The sequence below is a fragment of the Cnephaeus nilssonii genome (genome assembly GCF_951640355.1).
Source record: "Cnephaeus nilssonii genome assembly, chromosome: 24".
NCBI classification, from domain to species: Eukaryota; Metazoa; Chordata; class Mammalia; order Chiroptera; family Vespertilionidae; genus Cnephaeus; species Cnephaeus nilssonii.
The window spans coordinates 3,702,977-3,724,307 of NC_137095.1; the positions used below are offsets into that span (position 1 = coordinate 3,702,977).

General features: G+C 51.5%; 1 protein-coding gene across 4 annotated transcripts in view; it reads left to right on the plus strand.

Moving 5' to 3' along the window:
• Nucleotides 1–21,331, plus strand: part of SCAPER (S-phase cyclin A associated protein in the ER) — a 187,797-nt gene that overhangs the window by 126,491 nt on the left and 39,975 nt on the right. For all 4 annotated transcript variants that reach the window (XM_079764048.1, XM_079764047.1, XM_079764046.1 and 1 more), the window contains exons 24-25: nucleotides 7,762–7,877; nucleotides 14,470–14,593. In XM_079764048.1, the coding sequence (XP_079620174.1) occupies nucleotides 7,762–7,877; nucleotides 14,470–14,593 (240 nt within the window). The remainder of the gene's footprint in view (nucleotides 1–7,761; nucleotides 7,878–14,469; nucleotides 14,594–21,331) is intronic.

A 21,331-nucleotide genomic window follows, 5' to 3' on the forward strand; every position in this document is an offset into this window, starting at 1 on the left:
GTCTCTGGCTTATTCCTTTGTAGGCTTGGAGGAGTTTTTATTAGGACTGAAACATGCATTTATTAATCCAACGAAAGTACCTACTCAGTCAATGCCAGGCAGTATTTTAGATACTAGGACTATAAAGTAATTTTTAAACTGCAGCTTGTAAGATACATATATATCTCCTGTACACTCATTCCATGTAGGTATATTCAGACCCTGGATATGGTGTTTAGAAAAGTTTGACTTAACAGGTTTGACCTGCCAGGTTACCTTGAAATCTTGCTTATTCTTCCTATAAAGTTGTATTCTTTATTTTATTTTATTTTATTTTATTTTTTAATCTTTATTGTTCAGATTATTACAGGTGTTGCTCTTTTTTCCCCCCCATAGCTCCCCTCCACCTGATTCCCCACCGCACCCCATGCCCTTACCCCCCGCCACTGTCTTCATCCATAGGTGTAAGATTTTTGTCCAATCTCTTCCCACACCCCTCAGACCCCCTCCCCCCTGAGAATTGTCAGTCCACTCCCTTTCTATGTCCCTGATTCTATTATATTCACCAGTCCATTCTGTTCTTCAGATTTTTTATTCACTTGATTTTTAGATTCACTTGTTGGTAGGTATGTATTTGATATCATTTTGTTGTTCATAATTTTTATCTTGACCTTTTTCTTCCTCTTCTTCTTAAAGAATACCCTTCAGCATTTCATGTAATCCTGGTTTGGTGGTGATGAACTCCTTTAGCTTTTTCTTGTCTGTGAAGCTCTTAGTCTGACCTTCAATTCTGAATGATAGCTTTGCTAGATAGAGTAATCGTGGTTGTAGGTTCTTGCTGTTCATCTCTTTGAATATTTCTTGCCACTCCCTTCTCGCCTGCATAGTTTCTGTTGAGAAATCAGCTGATAATCGTATGGGTGTTCCCTTGTAGGTAACTAACTGTTTTTCTCAGGCTCTGCCCTCACTGCTGCTTGAAAAGCTCCAGCAATAAATACTCTCCCGGCACAAGGGCGGAGGCGTTCTCTAAAGACCCTGAAGCCCTGTGTGTGCTGGCATGGGAAGCAAAGCCACTGGCATTCCAGGAGGCAGAGCCTGAAAGGCCCGAGCTGGGCTGTAGGGGTGCGCTCGGCCACCTGAGCCTCCTCACCGGCCACTCCCTTCTGCTGGGCCACCGCCTTCCTGTCCCCGACAGAGGCCTCGTATGTCAGTCCCACAGAATCTACTCACCTCTCTTCACGTTCTCTGAGTCTGGGTTATTTCAAGGAATTTTTTTTCAGCCGCAAGTGAACGCTAATGTAAGAGCACTCAGGGTCCCTCCTCCAATGCTAAAAGCTACTTCACCTTGTCTTCAAACGGTATTGAGCTGAATGCAGGCCAGCATCCAGGTCTGACCTGGAGCAGAGAAAGGACATCATGGAAAAATGAGGGAAGCCCAAATAAAGGCCATAACGTGGTTCATAGCATTGCTTTAGTGGGATTTTTTAGTTTTGATAAATGTATCATGGTTATTGCATAAGATGTGAGCATGAAGTCATACAAGAACTCTTCAGTAAATCTGAAATTATTCAAAATAACATTTTAATGTTTTACATAGCATTGCGTCTAAGATGTACAGAATTGAGATACTCGGTGGTAAATGTTTCTGTGTGATTTCCCATAACATCCTCCGTGAGGCACATCCTGCCCTCAGACTTGGGTAAGTCTGGACTGTCCCCAGCTCCGCCACTTACTCGCTGAGAAGCGGGAGCAATAACAGTCCTGTCGGTGGTTCTCATCTCCCTCACGGGATGTCGTCAGAGCGTGGACGTGACGGCAGCTGGGCGACCGCATGGTCAGCCCTTGAACACCACTCAGCCTCCTGGACAGCACTCTGGGGAGCAGCGCGTCCGGGTTCCTGTTCCCGCCTGAGGTCTCTTCTTAAAAACATGCTCCCGCCCTCCTTAGGACGTAAAGGTCTGGTCACTCCTTCTCCTGAGAATTGGGCAAACACTGATGCCACGGTGAGAGAGGCAGAAATGAGCCGAGGTGGCTGGCAAAGGCTCTGCACTTGGCCTTCGCCTCTCTGGCTTCTCCTTTGGGGCTCGTCCCCTTCAGGAGCCTGAGGCCAGGGCCTGACGTTCCCAGGCACACGGGTGTTTCTAAGCCTTTCTCGTTGTGCATTTATGGGTTTTCTCCCCTTTAAAGAGAATTCCTGATGTTACAACCCCCAGGAAATAGAATGCACTTTTATTCTTTGATTCAGCAACTAATTGAACACCTGGTTTTTGCTCGGCCCTGTGTAAGTGGAATTCCAGCTGTCAGAGAGCTCACACCGTGCACTTCGTAAACCAGCCACGAGAGTCAGTACCATGGGGTTTACCGTTAACTAACCGAGGAATCGTCCAGAACTGCCTGGGCTCTGAGGGGAGGGAGCAGTGCCGGAGGAGAGGAGCCTCTGAGCTGGGGTCCTGCCCTGGGAGCCTGGACCCTCCTGGATCTGTCCGTGGTGCTGGCTTTTGGCCCCAGCATGTTCTCCTGGGTCTCCTGGTCCGAGTTTCTTTTGCTGCCCAACTTTAAAATGTGCAGGAACAAGGAGGAAAGGGGCACTGCTGTGTGAGACCCCTCAAGTCTGCGTAACCGTAGCCCATAGCCAGCAAGTGGGGGGAGGGGGAGAGCGAAGAAGTTGAAGGAACCTCATGTGGGTCCTTTGTCTTCTAATCTGATAGGAACCCTCCATGTGGCACTCATTGTGTCCTGAACAACTGTCACAGGATCCACTTCCTCCGTGCACGCGTCTCCTAGTACACCCCTCCGTGTGTACTTGTCTCACACACTGCATCTCTCTCTCTCTTTCTCTCTCACTCTCGCTCTCGCTCTAAGTCAGGGGTGGGAACGTCTGGCCCTAGGGCTGTAAGGCCTGAGGAATCACTTGGTCTGGCCCTGCCAAGGCATTAGGGGTGAGTTAGTTAAATGTCTGACCAAATATAGCAGGCTAATTACTAAGTTGAACATTGTGTATGGCCCAAGAATCCTATATAATAAAGAGGTAATATGCAAATTGACCATCACGCTATCACAAGATGGCGACGCCCACAGGGGGTGGGGCCGGCTGCTCTGCACGCCTGCTGCTGGAGTTCCCTCAGCCCCGCCAGGGGCCTCGGGTCCTCCTGCACTCCCCACTGGACTGTCCGCTCGCCCAGGCTCCTCCAACAATCTGCCCATCCCTCTCTTCCTCCCTCCCCCGAAGCTGAAGCCTGACTATGGTGTCCAACAAATTGGAAGTTATAACTCATGTCATTGAGAGTATCCTCTATTCCTCAGCCAGGGCCGGCTGCTCTGTGCACCTGCCGCCGGAGTCCCCTCAGCCCCACCGGGGGCCTTGGGTCCTCCTGCACCCCCCACTGACTGAGGCTCAGGCAAGCAGGGCCGGCCGAGGTGCAGGCAAGCCTCGGATGGTGGCTGCCCAGCTGCCCAGGTCCAGCCTGAGGCACAGACAAGCTGCTGATGGTGGCTGCCCAGCCACCCAGGGCCGGCTCAAGGCTTAGGTAACCAGGGCCGGCCGAGGCTTGCACTGCCGGCAGTGGCAGCAGCAGAGGTGTGATACGGGCATTGCCTTCCCCTGATCACCTGGGTTGCCTCCCGCCCCTGAGGGCTCCCAGACTGTGAGAGGGGGCAGGACGGGCTGAGGGACCCCCCTCCTCCAGTGCATGAATTTTCATGCACCAGGCCTCTAGTGATGTCATAAATACCCAGAGGGCCCTGGGCAGAGAAGAGGTCCCCCCGCCGCCCCCCGCTGAGTGCTGGCCTGGCCACCCCAGGGCAGCTTCGTCAAGCCTGAGGATGGCGGAGATCAAAATACGTTCACTGTGCCTTCTGTTGTATTAACTCCACACGGGCCTTGGCCGCCTGCCGCCTAACGGCTTAAAGAGGAGGAGCAAGCACTGAGGCCTGTGTCCTGCCCCCCTCCGACTCTGCCTTCCCTCGGGCCAGACGGGTGCCCAGGGACCAGCACTCCCCAGAGAGCCTGCCAGAGGGCCTGCGTTCTGGTGAGCATCGCAGACGGCTGTCCTCTCCTCCGGAGAAAGCCTCTCCGGCCCCCTCGGCCCCCGCACCTTACTCCCGATCCCACACGTTTATGATGTCCTGTGGCGTCCTTGACCCCAGAACCCGATCCTTTCAAGTGCCAGTGTCCACAGCCTAAAGGCGGAGGCTAGACTTGGTGTGGGCTGTGGGGAGAGGAAGACCTAGAAGGGAAAGCCCAGCGCAGAACAGCCGGCGGTGTGCTTGCTTCTGTTAAGCTAACAGCGGGGCAGAGAGTAGACTTGTGAGATGATGTCCTTTAAGTGTCAGGAGGGTGTCCCAGGTGGGAAAAACCAACCATAAAACAACTCACCCCTGGATCTCCTCATCTTCGTTCTGAACTTAGGGATTTGCTGAAACCAACTCGCCGATCTCTAAGCGGGTCTTAAGGTGCCACGGACGCTCAGAGCTGAGCCCGCCTCTCGGCTGAGGAACATGTGTCCTTCCCCAGGCCGCCCCAGCAGGCTGGGCGGCCCCTCCCTCATCACAGCGCGCTGTCACTGTCTGCGGGGCAGCCGGGCACAGGCCACCAGCCTCTGGGCCACCACAGAGCAGCAGCTGCCTCCTGATGGGAGAGGCGGTGGCGGCCACTCCAGTTAATAACTGGGTGGGTGCCCAGGACGTGCAGGGGAGAGGGGAGCTGTCATTCTGAGCTGGCCGTGAGCTCGGCTGGTGACTGGGATGGAGCCGCTAAGCCCCTTAAGTCAGTGTGAGTCTCACGGGGTGGAAGGCGGAGCATCGGTGTCCTGCCAGGTCCTGCCAGGTGCCGAGTAAAGCCACGAATTTAGCCCTCCAGGTGCTCTCCTCACTGGAATAGAATAGGAATGAGGAAGCCCTTAGGGGAGCTCCAGGGTCCATGCCTGAGGCTGAGTGTTGGGGAAAGGGGTGGAGGAGGAAGGACGTTCACCTTCCAGATGAGACCTTTCCGTTCATGGGGCAGGCCGCTCGGTGCCTGGCCGCGTGCAGCCTGAGCTGGCCCTGGTGGAGGGCCCAGAGGGGCGTGCGGGCTTTCCAGTGCGGGGCTGAGCACAGATGCGGCTGGAGAAGTAGGAGGTGGGGAGGGCGCCAGGACGGGTATTTCATGCAGGGACTGGACTGGCTGCGGGGTCAGGAAGGCGTCGTGAGAGGCAGCCTGAGTCGGGTCTCAGGACGGAGAGCGTTTGAACATGGCACGCTGAGAAGGCTGAGCCGGGGCAGTTTGGGTGGAGAGAAGAATGATGGTTAAGCGTTTTTGGTGTACTTGCTTTTTTTCTAGCCACTCGCAGGAGGGGGACAAGCACAAGGCGATGCATTTGAGGACCTCCTGACTCCGGGGAGCGTTAGGGCAGCCAGGCAGAGAGAGCGGGTGATGGGCAGGCGACGTCTGTGGTGCCATAGACGGGAAGGGAAACAGGGCCAGCCGCTCCCTCTCCACTGGACCGTGGAGTGATGTCCCTTTTCTTCTCGTCTCTTTTGCATGTAGACTGTTTGATGCCACAAGCCTAAGAAGGTGGTTTCACTGAACGTGTGGACAGCTCATCGTTGAGCCCACTTGCTTTTCCCTCTCTGCCCTGAGTGGGGACGCCGCAGGGTGGAGACTGTGCATCCGCCTCTGCGGACAGTGTGTGTGTGTGGGGGGGGGTCCCTGCCAGCTCACAGGCCTCTGGCCTGCTCATCAGCCGCACCTCACAGGACATTGTTGCTGAGAAATCTTCACTTGTTCGCGCTTTTGTTGAGTCCCCGTCCGTCTGTTGGCCCTGAGGAGGGGACGGCAAGTGTTTCCGTCTGGCCGCGCCCTGGGAGCAACAGGGTGCTCGTTGCATCTCGAACCCCTTGCTCCCCACCCCAGAGCCCTCTCGGCTGCAGGGGCAGGTGATGTGTGAGGTGTTATTCTACAGTTGATTTTGCTCTTTGCTTTATTTCTTTGAAAAGCTGCAAATGTTACGTCCAAAAATGTTTTCAGTAGTACATTAATAAAAATCTGGCTTCGAATGGCCTTTATCTCCTGAGATGGCTTACTTTTTCCTGCTTAATGTCTTGGCGAGCCTGTGTCTTAAGTTCCCAAGAGGTCACGTCCATGTTGCCGGAGCCGCATGAAAGCTTTGAGGTTTGTTTTGTTTTGTTTTGGAGGCGAGATGTATACATTGGACGTCTGCTTTCACTCAGCCCTCCCCTGTGCGGGGCCGGCCGCTCTGGGCGTGGGAAAGGCTCAGAGGGCGGCTGCGGGCTCCCTCCCTGCTGGCCGCCTGGGGAGCCGCCTGGCCGGGGGCGGCGCCTCTGTTCCCAGCTGGAACGCAGGACCCTCCCCGCCGCCCCGCATCCCAGTGGGAAGCCTCCCGCCCCGTCTCCCCGCTCCCCCGAGGCTCCTGGGGGGCGCAGGTGCACACGCCCTTCCTTCATCTGGGAGAACTGAGCTGCGTTCTCTGGGCGTGAAGCTCAGTGCGGTGAGAAGCTCCTGAAGGAGGCCCGTGCGGGAGAGGAACCGGGCGTGTCCTGGGCCCGCACGGGAGGAGGCGCTGCCTGTGTCCACGGTGGGAATCCTGTGGGAGTTTGAGTCTCTGTGGGGCGCCCCGCACGGGGAGCCGGAGCCCCTCCTGAGGCTGGCCCGCGGCCAGGCTGTGGGGTGGAAGCCCACGGAGCTCCGGGCGCAGTGGGGACCGAAGATGACAAGAGGGCCGTTCCCTCCAGGAGGAAAGGGGCCGGGACCGAGGCCCGAGAGAGCGGGGCCGCGTGGCTCTGCTCGGCCTGGAGGTGGCTGCCTTCTCTGTGCCGCCCCCGGGCCGCCTCCTCTCCGGTAAGAGCACAGGTCCCCGGGGGCAGGACCCGCCCTAGCAGCGTCTTTTTAACTCCGTCCCTGCTTTAAAGACTTCATCCTCAAAGGCTCTGAGGGACCAGGGGCTGGGACTCAGCATCAGGGTGTGGGCGGGGAGCAGGATTCAGCCATCACAGGCTGCTGTCCTGCTTGGTCCGTGTACGATGCAGGGCCCTGGGCAGCCTTAAGACCCACACCCGCCCCCAGGCTCACTCTTCCTTCCGCAGCCAGACGGACGCCAAGGACTGGGAGGGCTTCTTCCCACCAGCACTGGGAACCGTTCGGAAAACGCACAGAAATCATCAGAGGTTTGGTTCAAAAGTGGTTTAATACGCTTCCTACAATGGCTGACGTGGTTAAAAAAAAAAGAGAGAGAGAGAGAAGGTATAGCTAAATGGTTAGATATTAGGTTATATTACTCAGGAAAATTCTAGAAGAGGAAATCTCTGTGGAAGTCACCTTGTCTTGTTGGGTGGTAATGACGGTTACAAAATGACCTGCCTTTCCAAGGCGATGTGACAATTTCTGTGTGAAAGGGTTTCCCCTCTGCTTGGAGCGCTCCACTCCGTCCCTCCTGTCTTACCTGACTTCGGCCTCGGAGCTCTGGGCGCAGTGGGGACACGAAGGAACCCGTGTCAGAGGAGCCCGTGCTGACTGCCATCCCCTTGGGTCCGAAGCCCGTGCCTGTGTCTTCAGGCCTCACACGGCGCCGTCATGTGGTTGTAGGCATTGGATGCGCTCTTACCTGCTACACCTCAGCTGCGTGGCCTTTGTGCTCACACTTTTGACCTACGCTCCTCCTCAGCCTCGGATGAATATTTGCAGGATAATTGGACCAGCAGAATGTGTCCCACCCAAGTAAATACTCCCTGTGGTCGCCATCCTGTGCTGGGGAAGCGGAGCTGATTTCTGTTTGTATTCTCGTCTAGAACGTGGCCGATCAGATTGCATTCCAAGTTGCCGGTGGATTAACAGCCCTCGAACACATTCTGCAAGGAGTGGTCCCAGCCGCAAACGTGAACACGGTTTCCCGAATTCCTCCTAAGTGAGTACAGTCTTTTAATCTGCCTCCCACGTTCCATTTGTGAGTCCCTTCTGCCCTGTGGTTCCCTAGGGGAGACCACAGGAACACGGTAGTGTGTTCAGGCCTGAGGAGCAAAAGCTTGCGCCCCCCTTAGGGGGAAAAGCAGAGGGGCTTGCCTTCCCTACGGAACTCAGATGGAGCCTGGCGCCGCAGAAAGGGAATCTCTGGGTCTGCGACCGTCCCTAACCCTCAATCAAGAAGAACTGATAAACTCTGGGCAGTTTAACTGCTTACAGAAATGGACCCAAAATGAAGAGCAGTGAGAGAAGGCTAGCTTCCCAGGCTGCTTACAGAACAAGGTGTGAGCACGTTAACAAAGCCCGAGGGAGGGAGGCCACGTCCTCGCCCACAGGAAGTACGGGGGCCTGATGCGGCGGGGGCCAGACATGGCGGGGATCTCCCTTTACCGCGTCCCGCGCGGAAAGAGAGATGAACGAACCGGTTCTAAATGGAGGCAGCCAGGGATTGAGAAAATAATATAAAGAAAACAAGACGCAGAAATAGATTCATGAAGCTGGGAGCCTGGGGGGATCTTTCTGTGCCTGGCTGAGGCCACAGAACCCATCCAGACTGCAAAGCTGAGGCTTTATTTATAATCAGGGACAAACAAGGCAATTGACAATGTTGTTGTAAGTTTCACTTGTTTTGGCAGCACTTGCTGCCCCTCCCACAGCCCCCTGGCTACCCAGGAAAGATCTAGGGATCAGTTACAGGATCAAGCTTAATTATGCTTAGAGGACTGTGCCCTCCAAGCTTGGGACTTGTTTGTGACTTTGCCAGCAGGTCAGTCCGAGGCTTAACCCTATAACCGCTTCCTACAAGGAAGACCGTCGGAGGCCAGGCTGCTGGCATCTAGAGTCCCAGCCAGGTAGCTCCGACAGTCACTCAGACGCAGGCGCAGTTGGGTCTTTAACTACAAAGTGCTCTTGGCCATCAGGTTCCCGCATAGCCGGGGACCGAGGTCTGCCCTCTGCCCTCCAGACCCCCTGGTCTCTGGGAGGCGGAGGCAGAGAGCTGTGCCTCCGAAGCTGGCATTCCTGAGGCAACATGCACGATTTCTGGACATTTGCAGAGTTTCAGTGAGAAGTTTCCATAAAAACTTATTTATAAATATCACTAAGAAAACTTTTAAATATTTAGTTAGCCCAACAAAAGTGAGTGCTTCATTTGTGCATGGGATAAAACGGGGGGGGAAAAAATTCCCAAAACATGTCATCTTTTTTCTTGAGAGACATTTGGGTAAAATAGAAATAGCACCGGCTCTAGCGGCAGACAAAGCTGGGCTCCGGTTCCCGCGGGGAGGATGTGGGCGGCGCCTCAGCCGGTGGCGTGTCTCCTCCCGGGGGCACACGGCTGGCTGTACCCACCTGGCGTGCGGCTCGCGGGTCGTCGGAACGCCGTGAGAGTCCTTGCAAACTGGGAAGTGCCCTACAGAGGTCAGGCGACAGCCGTCGCCTTTCCTGGTTCAGGACAGCGCTGTCTGTTGGCATGAGCTCTCTGCCACCCTGGCTCACTTCGTGTCTGCCTTCTGTGGCATTTGGTGACGTTTCTGTGCAGAAATGCTTCGATACTGGAGTCTGGGGTTGGCTGTACTCAAAGTAGAGGTGAATGGAAGAAGGTGTAGGTGCCCTTCAGCCGGGCATTTCTGTGCACAGAGTCCCCCGGGCAGTCCAGCCTGTGTGCGTCGTTGTCCTGATCAGAAGGGGACGGGAACACAAACCCCTGTAACTCCTCGTGCGGATGAGACAGAAAGTTCCGGAAGACTGGCAGTGAAGTCCGGAAAAGAACTCCAGCGTTTCCATGTTGCCCAAACGCCCTTCGGGACCTAAAGCGGGTGGCAGAGACGGAGTCAGGTGCCACGGGACTAGCGGCCCGTCAGGAGCATGTGGATGCTGTGGAGTGAAGCCCCGTGCACCTCACGTGTCCACCATGCCGCCCCAGCACATGTTAATAACATGTGTTAAACAAGTCCTCGTTTGTAGGCAGGATTATTCTAATATAATTTTAAATATCTGTGTTTAGATCAAGACTTACTAAAAGCGAACAGCGCTCTCCTCCACAATAAGAGTAAAAAACTGTTTGCCAGCTCATTAGCCGCAGTGGTTGGTAAAGGCTCTTCCCTGTGACTTATTGCGGCCTTTGGTTTATGTCTCAGAGGGCTGCACGGAGACGGTCACAGTGGACAGCTGCGGCACCACTAACGTGATTAAAGCAAAGAAATGCGCCGTGTGGCCTTGACTGCGGGTCGGCACTGCGCGCCACCTGGTCTCCTCCAGAGCTGGCGTGCTGATGCGGCTCACACTCCCGTGCAGGGCCTGCCTGGGACCGGGCTGAAGGCATGCTGGCCGTGACTCCCGCGTCATGAGACAAAACAGAGTTCAGCACTAGAGTGTCAGAGTAATGTTTTAATTTTATGCTCCCCTACATGTTTAAGTCCATTATTATAATCTTTGAAACATAGCATTTCAAGGGGAGGTTAATTTGAGGAAGTGCAGAAAGGCTAATTAGGCTGGTGCTTAGACGATATCTGATTTTCGATCTAAAATCAGAGTGTGTCTCTGTGGCATAATGAAGTTGCCTCTTCTAGTTGTTCCAGATTCACCAGTTAAACAAAAACCCTTGAAATAACTCATCTGGTTGAAGATTTCTTACTCCTAAACTGTTTCATTTGAAGTTAATGTTGGTATATTAACATGTTACATTTCAGAATGCGATACGCATCGTCCTCTTTACCCACGGCGTGCACTGCCCAGATGTCTCATGCCCACTGCAGAGAAACAAGCACATTCTGTCAGGGTCTAATTGTACTATGCAATATCTTCCAATTTTATAAATAAAATGGTAACAGTTTTTAAAGACTCCCATATATGAAAGACCACATATAGAACTTCTTTTAAATGCATTTCCCATGTCAAGTACTATTTTTCTCTCCTTTTTTCAATCTACTTTATTCTGACCAATATTATACATCTAAAATCTGTTTGCCGCAGCAGACCCGTTGAACATGATGAAAGTGAGACCCCACTGGGGACGTTTCTTCCTGCGAGAAATAGCTTTGTAAGCATAATCAGTTAGCACCCTCCCGGTGGCTGTCCCTAAGGACTCAGGTCGTGTTAGCACTCGAAATTCACTGTTTCAGAAATACACACCGGAGTCTTCCTACTTGGTATAGACCTGAGCCGAGAGGCAGCTCCTGCGCTTCCTTTGTGTTTGCAAACCTCCCACACGTCCTCTGAGCTGGTGGAGGGTTCCGGGACCTCGTGCAGGTGCAGAAGAGCATCCTGTGCCTCCATCCTGCCAGGCGGTGGGCTCAGGGCCGCCGTGACAGGAACTAAGTGCGGTGCTGCGGTCCACCCCAGACTGAAAGGGAACAGATGTGCAAAAGATGTGAATGGACTTTTCACCAAAGAAGATGCACAGATGGCACATACGCATATGAAAAGCTCTCAGCCTCACCAGGAAGTACAGATTAAAACTGCAGGAAGAGGCTTCACCGTGCCTGTTAAATTACTTAAAATACCCGGCCGCACTAGGCGTCCAGGCGAGCCTGCAGAGCAGCTGGAACCGCCTCCCCCGCGGGCGGGACTGCGGCTTGGGGGCCCCTCCCGGGCCTGGCCCCGGGCCCCTTCTGCGAGGGCCGCCCAGCTCACTTGGTGCATCCAGTGAATCTGTACCAGTTAGTTTGGAGCTTTACAAAGACAAAACATGACTCGAGAATGATAATGCAGGTGAACTCTAGTCCGCTGATTAAATGCTAATGTAAGCCAAGGGTACTTGGTAAATTGTAATGTGACCGGGGTTCTGGATTTTCAGTGCCCATGGCAGTTGCTTTAAAATGTCTGGTCTCTTGCCGAAACCGGTTTGGCTCAATGGATAGAGCGTCGGCCTGCGGACTCAAGGGTCCCAGGTTCGATTCCGGCCAAGGGCATGTACCTTGGTTGCGGGCACATCCCCAGTAGGGGGTGTGCAAGAGGCAGCTGATCGATGTTTCTCTCTCATAGATGTTTCTAACTCTCTGTCTCTCTCCCTTCCTCTCTGTAAGAAATCAATAAAAAATATATTTAAAAAAAAATGTCTGTTCTCTTGACATCAGTGTAAGACAGTGGGTTTGGTGGACGGTGTCTCCTGATAAGTCTCACCTGCTGCCAGCGGCATTGGGTGGAAACCACGTGCGCAGACGTAGTCCTGGCGGAGCCTCCTGGGCGGCACCACCTGGCCTCTTCTGTCTGCTGTTTTATGACGTCTCCGTGCTCAGCTCAGTGTCTGAGGTGCAGTGCATCCCATCACTGTCCTCTTCGTATTACATATGTCCCTGTTCTTATGGCCAAAGCACCCCTTTGTGATGGCTTTCCCGGCCTCTGTTTCAGAGGAAACCTGTTCGGTGAGAAGGCAGCTGACCTAAGACTCACTGGTGTTGTCCTGATGGCGTGGGGCAGAGAGCCTTTGTCTCAGCCCAAGCACAGTGCCCTTTTGACAGAAAGGACAGTGAGATTGTAATGTCTCTGAGAAGATGCGTTGAAAACCTGGGGCTTCCTGTTTGATGTCACAGAAACGGCTTCAGGCCTTTGAGTCTTAAGTTACAGGCAGGGCTGCTGGGCAGACCACCCAGGCTGGGCCAGAGAAGTGCTCTTTCTGAGACAGGTGCTCTTCAAACGGGTTTTGATGCGTGGACAGGCCTCTCCTGACCTTGAGATTGTTGCCTGTTCTTTTCTCATCAGAAAGTGGTTTCTTTGTGGGAGTCTCTTGGGAGAGTTTGTGAGCATAAGCTTATAGAGATGCACATGGCGTCGCACACGTTACCACCGAGTGTTTTCTTCCATGGAAAGCACACAGGACATGAGATTAGGACAAATCCCACACCACGCGTCCTTTGCTTTTTTATGTTTGTAATAGAGGCCCAGTGCACGAAATTCGTGCACTTTCGGGGGGCGGTTCCCTCAGCCTGGCCTGTGCCCTCTCGCAGTCTGGGAGCCCTGGGGGGATGTCTGACTGAATGCTTAGTGGGCCTAAGCCATCAGTCAGACATCCATAGCTTTGCCACGGAGGAAGGAGAGGCTCCCACCACTGACGTTGTGCTCGCCAGCGGTGAGCCCGGCTTCTGGCTGAGCGGCGCTCCCCCTGTGGGAGCACAATGGCCATCAGGGGACAGCTCCTGCGTTGAGTGTCTGCCCCCTGGTGGTCAGCACGCATCATAGTGACCAGTCATTCCACCATTCGGTCATTTGCCTTTTATTATGTAGGATGTTTATTTATGCCTTGTGATATTCCACAAAAGATCTTAGGGATTGTATGGAATGAAACAGAGAAATAGAAATTAAAAAATCAAGGCCATAAAATTATAGCTCAAAACTAAAGGGAAAATAGGATACGATTATAAAGCTGTAAAGTTCCACATGTCATTCTAATGTAGTACCTCACTTTTTAAGGCGTTAGGAATCTACAGTTTCATACATTAGTTCTGTGGAGCTTACAGTACACAAAACAACGTGACATCGGCACAGTGCTTGACCACTTACCACTCAGTCTAGGAGACCAGGGAGTATATCCTGAATAGTATGATAAAGGTGGCTTTTCAAACCAGTAGAGAGAAGGTAGATTATTCACAAATGTTTTTAATGCGGGGAATCAATTTAGGCTTCTGCCTCATGCCAAAGTAGATTCTAAATGATTTGATAGTGAATTATGAAACCATAAAATTATCACACACAGTGATAAAATTTAAGAAAAAATAAATACAAATGGCTGGATACAAATGTATCATAATGAAGAAGTTTTTAAAGGACAAAGGGAAGGGAAGAAAAAATGAAATTGTGTAGCTTTCATGCATAAAAATACCTGAAAAATGATATAAGCAAAATGAAAGGCATTAGGTAAACTGGAAAAAATATTACGAACATGTATTGACCCTTTGTTATAGTTATAATGAGGGAATTCTCATAAATCATTAAGAAAAAGATAAAAACCTCCAATAAAAATTTTTAAATAGGGGCAACAGGAGCTTCGGCAGGTCCTTTTTCTGGATGTTACTCAAAGACCTTTAGATCCCAGAGTTCCTGGGCATTATCTGACCTTAGGTCAGTGATGGCGAACCTCTGACACACGTGTCTGTGCCATTTCTGATGATACGCGGCCGCTCAGGCGGCCGCATGCCAGGGATGAAACATTTATGTTATTTAAACTATAAATATCGCGAAATAATGTTTTTTCCTCAAAGGGACACACTACCCGAGTTGTGCTCAGTTTTCTGGCGAAGTTTGAAACACCAAGCTCAAAAGGTTGCCCATCACTGCCTTAGGTTATGAAGGTTGTTAAGACATTATCAGACACGCTGGTGGCGTGTTCCATTGTCTCCTGCAGGTAAGGGGTTGGTCAGAGGCCTTGGATGGAAGTTACAGCCTTTCACATGTGGTGGTGGGCCTCGCCCCTAATGCTCAGCTTGTTTTCAGAGAATTCCATTCCATGCCTGCTGCTTTGGACCATTCATTTTATGTGTTTTAATCGTTTAGAGAAGACCTGCTGAGGTTTCATGCGAGGTGTGTTCTCCTCCCGTTAGGTCTCTCTGCAATGCAATCAATGTTTACAGCCTCACCTGCAGCAACTGCCCGGAAAACTGCGCCGACGTCCTGTTTAGTAACAAGATTACCTTCCTGATGGACCTCCTGACACACCAGCTGACGGTATGTAATGCGGCTGCTTTGGGTTGGAAGTAGTTAAGGTTTGCGAAGTAGTATTTCCTTGGAGAAAAGGAAAAGAATTCGCTCACTCTCCAGAGGAGAAACAAAGCAGAGGTGACTGGGAGAGTGAAACGGGCCAGCCGAGCAGCCCGTTATTTGAAAACCTCCTGTGAATTCCCCTCCGCTCACAGGGAGCAATAGTACACTTGCAACACTTGCCACGACCATGCGTTTACTGGTTAGGCTGGGGCTTTGGAGTCCGTTGGCCTCAAAGCCAAACCGGTGAGGCCCCAGGAGAGAGTGCAGGGAAGGGAGAGAGCAGGGAGGGCCTCCAGGCCTCTTGCCGGCTCAGTCAGAAGGGTCAGTGTGAAAAGGAATATTCGATGGCCATTAATTCTATTTTTTGAAGCAAGAAATGCCCCTGTCAGTTTTACTTTTGAAATGGGAACAAGCAGCCAATTGTAACCTTAAGTTTTACTTCAGTTCACAGATGTTGAAACAGGTAAGCTCGGTGTGCTGGTCCAAGGTTTACGTCTCCAGAACACAGCCCTGGGGCCAGAAATTTCCTGGTGAAGTTTCTGAGTCCCTGAGGTGTCGGCACACACGGCGCTCACGCTGTGAGTTACAGCAGGAGCTGTGTTCTTCAGGACCGATTGATGGGCTGTACTCAGCACAGAGTTGTAAGAGTTCTTTCCACGCGGCATGCCTTTTGCTCTCCCCTCCCCCATCTGGTTAATTTCTACACGTTCTGCAGACCTTCACCGAAACACAACGGCCCCTCTTCCTGAAACCTCCCCCAGCCTAACTGCTTTCCGCAGGCCCGGGCTGGGTTTCTTTAGGTACGCCTCGGCATACGTCTTCCGTAGAATTAATCACATTGAATTGTAATGACCCATTCACTTGTCCGTCTCCCCTACTAGCCATAAAATCCGCAAGGACTTATTACTGTCACCAAAACCCTAACCCAGGGCCTGTAGATTCAGTACATCAGTGATGAATATACGTGTGAGTTAAGTGGATCCCCACACGTCTCCAGCTGAAACTCAGAAGTGCGCGATGAAGCCCATATACGCAAGCATCCTGACAGTGAGACGTAGAGCTGTTCGTTGCACACACAACAGTGGCTGTTTATAGTGCTGACACAGATTCATCACTTGAGGCTAAACTACATGTGGTTTTATCTATAAAAGAAGGCATTGAAATATGGGCAAGACATTTTGGCACAAAATTCTATCAGAAATAGTTAAAAAGCAGGGACCAGGGGAAAAGACTTAGTGTTGTGTGGCCTTATATTCCAGGCATTTTAATATATATTGCCTCATTTAATTTTTAAAACATAAAGTCAGTATTATTATCCCATTTTACAGATAAGGAAACTTGAGTCCCAGAGGGGTTGGCTTGCCAAGGTCTACCTAGTTAGTAAATCACAGAGCCAAGAGTCAGACCTAGGTCTCCGAACCCAAATTAAGGAGCATTCTACACAATAATTGATTGATACTTTTCAAAAGTGTCAATGTCATGAAAGACAAGGAGCGATCGGAGAACTAGCACAGATTGGAGGAGACTTAGAAGATCTGACCGTTACATATAATGTGGGATTTTAGACCAGAAAAAAGACAAGAGTGAAAAGATTGGAAAATTCAAATAAGGTTTACAGAATAGTTCATTTTATTGGCTCAGTATTTATTTTCTCCTTTCAAAAAGAATCAGACGTTTTGGGACTGAAGAATACAATAATTGAACTGAAAAATTAGACAAGTTCAGAGCAGATTTGATCTTATAGAGGAAAGAATCAGTAAACTTAGAGACAGATCATTTGAAATTACCCAGTCACAGGAACTAAAAGAAAAAGAATGAAAATGAGTGACAAAAGCTTACAGGGCTTATGCAATACCACCAAACAGACCAATCCTATCTAATAAAAGAGTAATATGCAAATTGACCATCACTCGAACACACAAGATGGCCGCCCCCATGTGGTCAAAGATGGCTGCCCCAAGATGGCCTGCAGGGGAGGGCAGTTGTGGGCGATCAGGCCAGCAGTGGAGGGCAGTTAGGGGTGACCTGGCCGGCAGAGGAGGGCAGTTGGGAGGGACCAGGCCTGCAGGGGAGGGCAGTTAGGGGTTACCGGGATGGCAGGGGAGGGCAGTTAGGGGTGACCAGGCTAGCAGGGGAGGGCAGTTAGAGGCAATTGGGCCGGCAAGGGAGCAGTTAGGCATTGATCAGGCTGGCAGGGGAGTGGTTAGGGGGTGATCAGGCTGGCAGGCAGAAGCGGTTAGGGGCAGGCAGGCGGTTGGGAGCCAGCAGTCCTGGATTGTGAGAAGGATCCCAGATTGGAAAGGGTGCAGGCTGGGGTGAGGGACACACACACACACACCCTGCATGAATTTTGTGCACCAGGCCTCTAGTATATGCATAAAGGTAGTCTCAAAAGGAGGGGAGGGGAGAGAGCGCGTGCAGGGCAGAAAGCGTATTTAAAGAAAAAAATAGCATAAAATTTCTCAGTTTGGGGAAGGAAATGGATATATAGATGCAAGAAGTATAATGGACTCCAAATAGGATGAACCCAAAGAAATCATACAGAAACACAAAATGCGTCAGTACATTTAAGAAGGCTGATATCATACCAACTGTATTTTCTGATCACAGTGGAATGAACATAGAAATAAATGGCTGAAGGAAAACTGGGAAATTCACAAATACGTGGAAATTAAACAATGCACTCATGAAAATCAAATGGGTCTGAGAAATTAAATAGTACCTTGAGTCAGATGAAAATATAATATACCAAAACTTACGGGATGCTGCAAAAGCAGTGCTCGGAGGGAAGTTTGTAGCAGTAAGTACCTGCATTATAAAGAAAGACAGGTCTCAAACCACCTACCTGTACACCCGAAGGAGCCAGTAAATATGGAAAGACAGACTAAGCTCAGGGATCACATATGGGAGGAAATAATGAAAATTGGAGAAAACGGGCCTGCCAGCGGAGGCGGCTCTCCGGGTCCATTTTCCCGTGTCCCCTCCGTTCGCTGCGGCCCTGCGCTCGGACCGTGATCTGGCGCCGTGCGGCCCTGTGGGGACGCGGCTCGCCCGGGGAGGCCTTGATGATGGGGAACAGCACGCCGTGCCTTTGGGGAAGCCGGCAGCTGCTCCCGGGAGTCAGAGCCAGCATCCCCGCACAGCTGTGGATGTGACCGCGATGCCAGAAACCTGTGCGGGAGCTGCCTCTCTGAGAATGGGGACAAGTGCTCAGCAGGATGAGCTTGAGGAAGGACTCCAGGGAACCGTCTCCAACAACGTGGTGAGTTACTCAGACTTCCTGTTCCTGCCGTAACATGGCAAAGACACTTTCTCACGCGTGAACGTGAACTACCAGGCGGTGGCACCGGGCATGCTTGAATACGGAAGCAAGCAAGCCTTTTGGCAAAAGTGTTCGAGGGTGTCTAAGATGGGAACAGTCTGCATGAAAACGTCGTTAAAATAATGAACAATAAGTCACGGTGGAAACCTCAAAAAATAATATTAGAGAAAACTAGCAGAAAAACAGACCAGTAGACCCACAGAACAGAATCGAGAACCCAGAAATAAACCCGCCACGTTCAGCTAACCCTTGCCTCAATGCGGAAAAGGGAAAGGATGGAGTCCTCAGCAGGTGCAGTGGGAAGACTTGACAGCCACGCGCTCAGTGATGCAACGCCCTCCTCGGGCACCCTCCCCAGAACGCCGAGTCGGAGTGGATTGAAGACGTAAATCCTGGAAGGAAACAAGGAAAAAGCTCCATGGCGTTGGTTCTGGCAGTGGTGTTTTTGGATGTGACACCGAAGCACAAGTGACAAAGCAAAAAAACGAACAAATGGGACTACGTCGAACTGAAAGGCTCTGCACAGCAACGGAGACCTCAGCAAAGTGAAAAGGCAACCTGAGAAATGAGGGGAAATAGATAAAGGGGTAATTCCCATCACACAGAAAGCACCCCTACAAAATGGTTATTAATTATAAAGGGAGAGTACGTGTATGGTGGAAAACGGTTCACACCGCCTGCCGAGGGGTCCAGGTGAACATCACCAGTGACGCACAGACCCCGTGTCTGCGGGACCTGACGCCGCAGCGAGAGCCCAGCACCGCCGCCGAGGCTCCTCCCAAGATGCGTGGTGGACCGGCCCGCAGCATCACGCTGACGCCCTGGCACATGCTTCACCACAACCCGCAGTCCCCAGCCGGCCTCCAGGAACGGAAGGAACTCCCCAGGCGTGGGATGCAGCATGCTTCTGCAGCCCACTGGCGGCTTCTCCGGGTTTAAGGTTCTACACACTCACACACACGGTTTTTGTAAAGCACAGAAATACAAGTTCTGGAAGCCTAGGATGATGGGTTACAGTCGTGTGGTTTCAGTCAGCTACATGCGTGGCCCTCAGTAGCTGAAACACAGGGCGCCTTTCTGAGGGCTTAAATGTGGCCTTGAACTTAAAAACATTTCCTGATTGGAGAAATGGTGGTTCTTTTGAAAGGAAAGTGAAACTTTCACTGTAGACTGTATACCTACAGCTCTGTAATTGAAGCACCTTCCTAAAGTACTTGCAGAGGAATTTGTAAAACAGCGCTTTACGTTATTAAAACTCCTTCAAGGCGATGACGGCTGTGCGGTGTACATTTGGGCCAGTTTGACACGGCGTGCTGTCACTCACATAGAGATGCAGGAGAGGGCGCGATCGTGGTGTGCGGATGGGAGCCTGTGGCCTCCAAGATGCTCGGTGGCTGCGGGAAGAACCCTGCAGGTGAAAGGCACAGAGGTGTCTGTCCGCGATCGAAGGGAACAGTCTCTTCCCTGTGTGTCTGGCCCAGGGGAAGAGGCGGCGAGCAGAGGCCTGAGATGAAGAAGCCTATCGAGAGTGAGACTCCTCCACATACACGTGTGCACGTGCGTCAGAAAGCAGGGACGAGAGGGGACCTGGGAGGAGAGTGAGACAGACAGGAGGGGCCGGGGGAGGAGACCGTGGACAGGAGAGGGCTGCTGGGTCAGGTGCACGCAGAGGGCCCCCACCTGAGGGTTGCAGAGGGCCCCCACCTGAGGGGCGCAGAGGGGCCCCACCTGAGGGACGCAGAGGGGCCCCCACAGGCCTCCCAGCACCCGCAGGAGGGCTCTGGCTTCCAGTCAGCGAAAGAGCAGTCACACCAGACGCTAAGAGGGCCATCAGGCAGCTAAGCCTTCGTGGGTTCAAGGGAGGTGGGACCCGGACGAACCGCGTGCTTCGTGGTGGCCTCTGCCCCTGCCCCGTCCTTCTGGCCTGGGGAGGGCGGCAGCATCGGCTCTCCTGAGCGCCTCGCCTCGGCGCAGCAGGTGCGTCTCCGTGGAGACCGCCCTCGCGGTGTAGGCTCCTGGAACGGTGACTTGCTTTCTCTTGAATCTCGACGATACAGTTTAACCCATCCCTGTGATTTAAAGTGTGCTTTAGGTTCGGCAGTTTCTTACAAGCATACCCTTACCCTACATCCCCGCAGTCTCACTCCTAGCTGTTCACCCAAAAAATGAAAACATTTCCCCACCAAAAAAAAAAATTGCACAAGAATGATATTAGAAATTTTATTGTCCACCAACCAGTGAAATGACAAACAGATGTAATCCATACAGTGAATAATATTTAGAACAAAAAGGGGTGAACTATTATACACTCAGCAACATGGATGAGTTATTCATAATTCACAGAAGCATTGTTCAGTGGGGGGGGAAGCCAGATTAAACAGTCTACCTATTTTTATGATTCCGTAACATGAAATGCTAGGAAATGCAGCATAATCTACGATGCTACACAGCAGACGAGGGGTTGCCCAGGGCCCTGGGGATGAAGAACATTGACTTGGAAGGAGCACCGTGAGCTTCTGGGGCGATGAGAAGGTTCTGTTTCTGGCTTATGGTGGTTTTTACACAGGTGCACTCCTTTCGTCAAAGTTTATTAATGCGGACACTTAAAGTAGGTGCTTTCCAATAACGTTTATTTTTAAAATACGCTTTTGCAAATGTGGCTAAATGACATCAACTAACGAATCTGTGAAAGAGTGCCGTTCATTGTACACCATGCCTTGGCTTTTGTGGCAGCTGACATCTTTGAAAAGCAAAGGTGTGTGTGGAGGCTTCCAGCGTGGTGGCATTAGGGAGAGCCCTAGAGGAAGTGGGGGGCGGGTCACGAGGGTTCAGGGAGAGAACCAGCGAGCGGTGTAGACGCTGGAGAGGCGATGGGGCCGTGCACAGGCCGGGAAGGGCCTCGTTGGCTTATGCGCCTGGGGGCTTTTACTGCACAAGAGGACACCGGCAGGAGAACCTGATTCAGCATGGATGACAAAGAAATTTGAAACCATTGTGACTACTAAGGCATGTACCATAAAGTTTGCTAAATTTTATTATTTAGGACTTTGGCTGCATAAAATATATAAACAGAGACTGGAAGGCATGCTAAATATATTTAAGAGGATAATGACATTTGGGATGAAATATTATGTCCTCTTTAGTATTGTTTGTAGAAATTTTACAAAGATAATATTGAAAACTTATTAGTCATTCCCAATCAGTTTCTTTTTTTTTCTTTTTTTAAAAAATATATTTTATTGATTTTTTACAGAGAGGAAGGGAGAGGGATAGAGAGTTAGAAACATCGATGAGAGAGAAACATCGATCAGCTGCCTCCTGCACACCCCCCACTGGGGATGTGCCCGCAACCAAAGTACATGCCCTTGGCCGGAATCGAA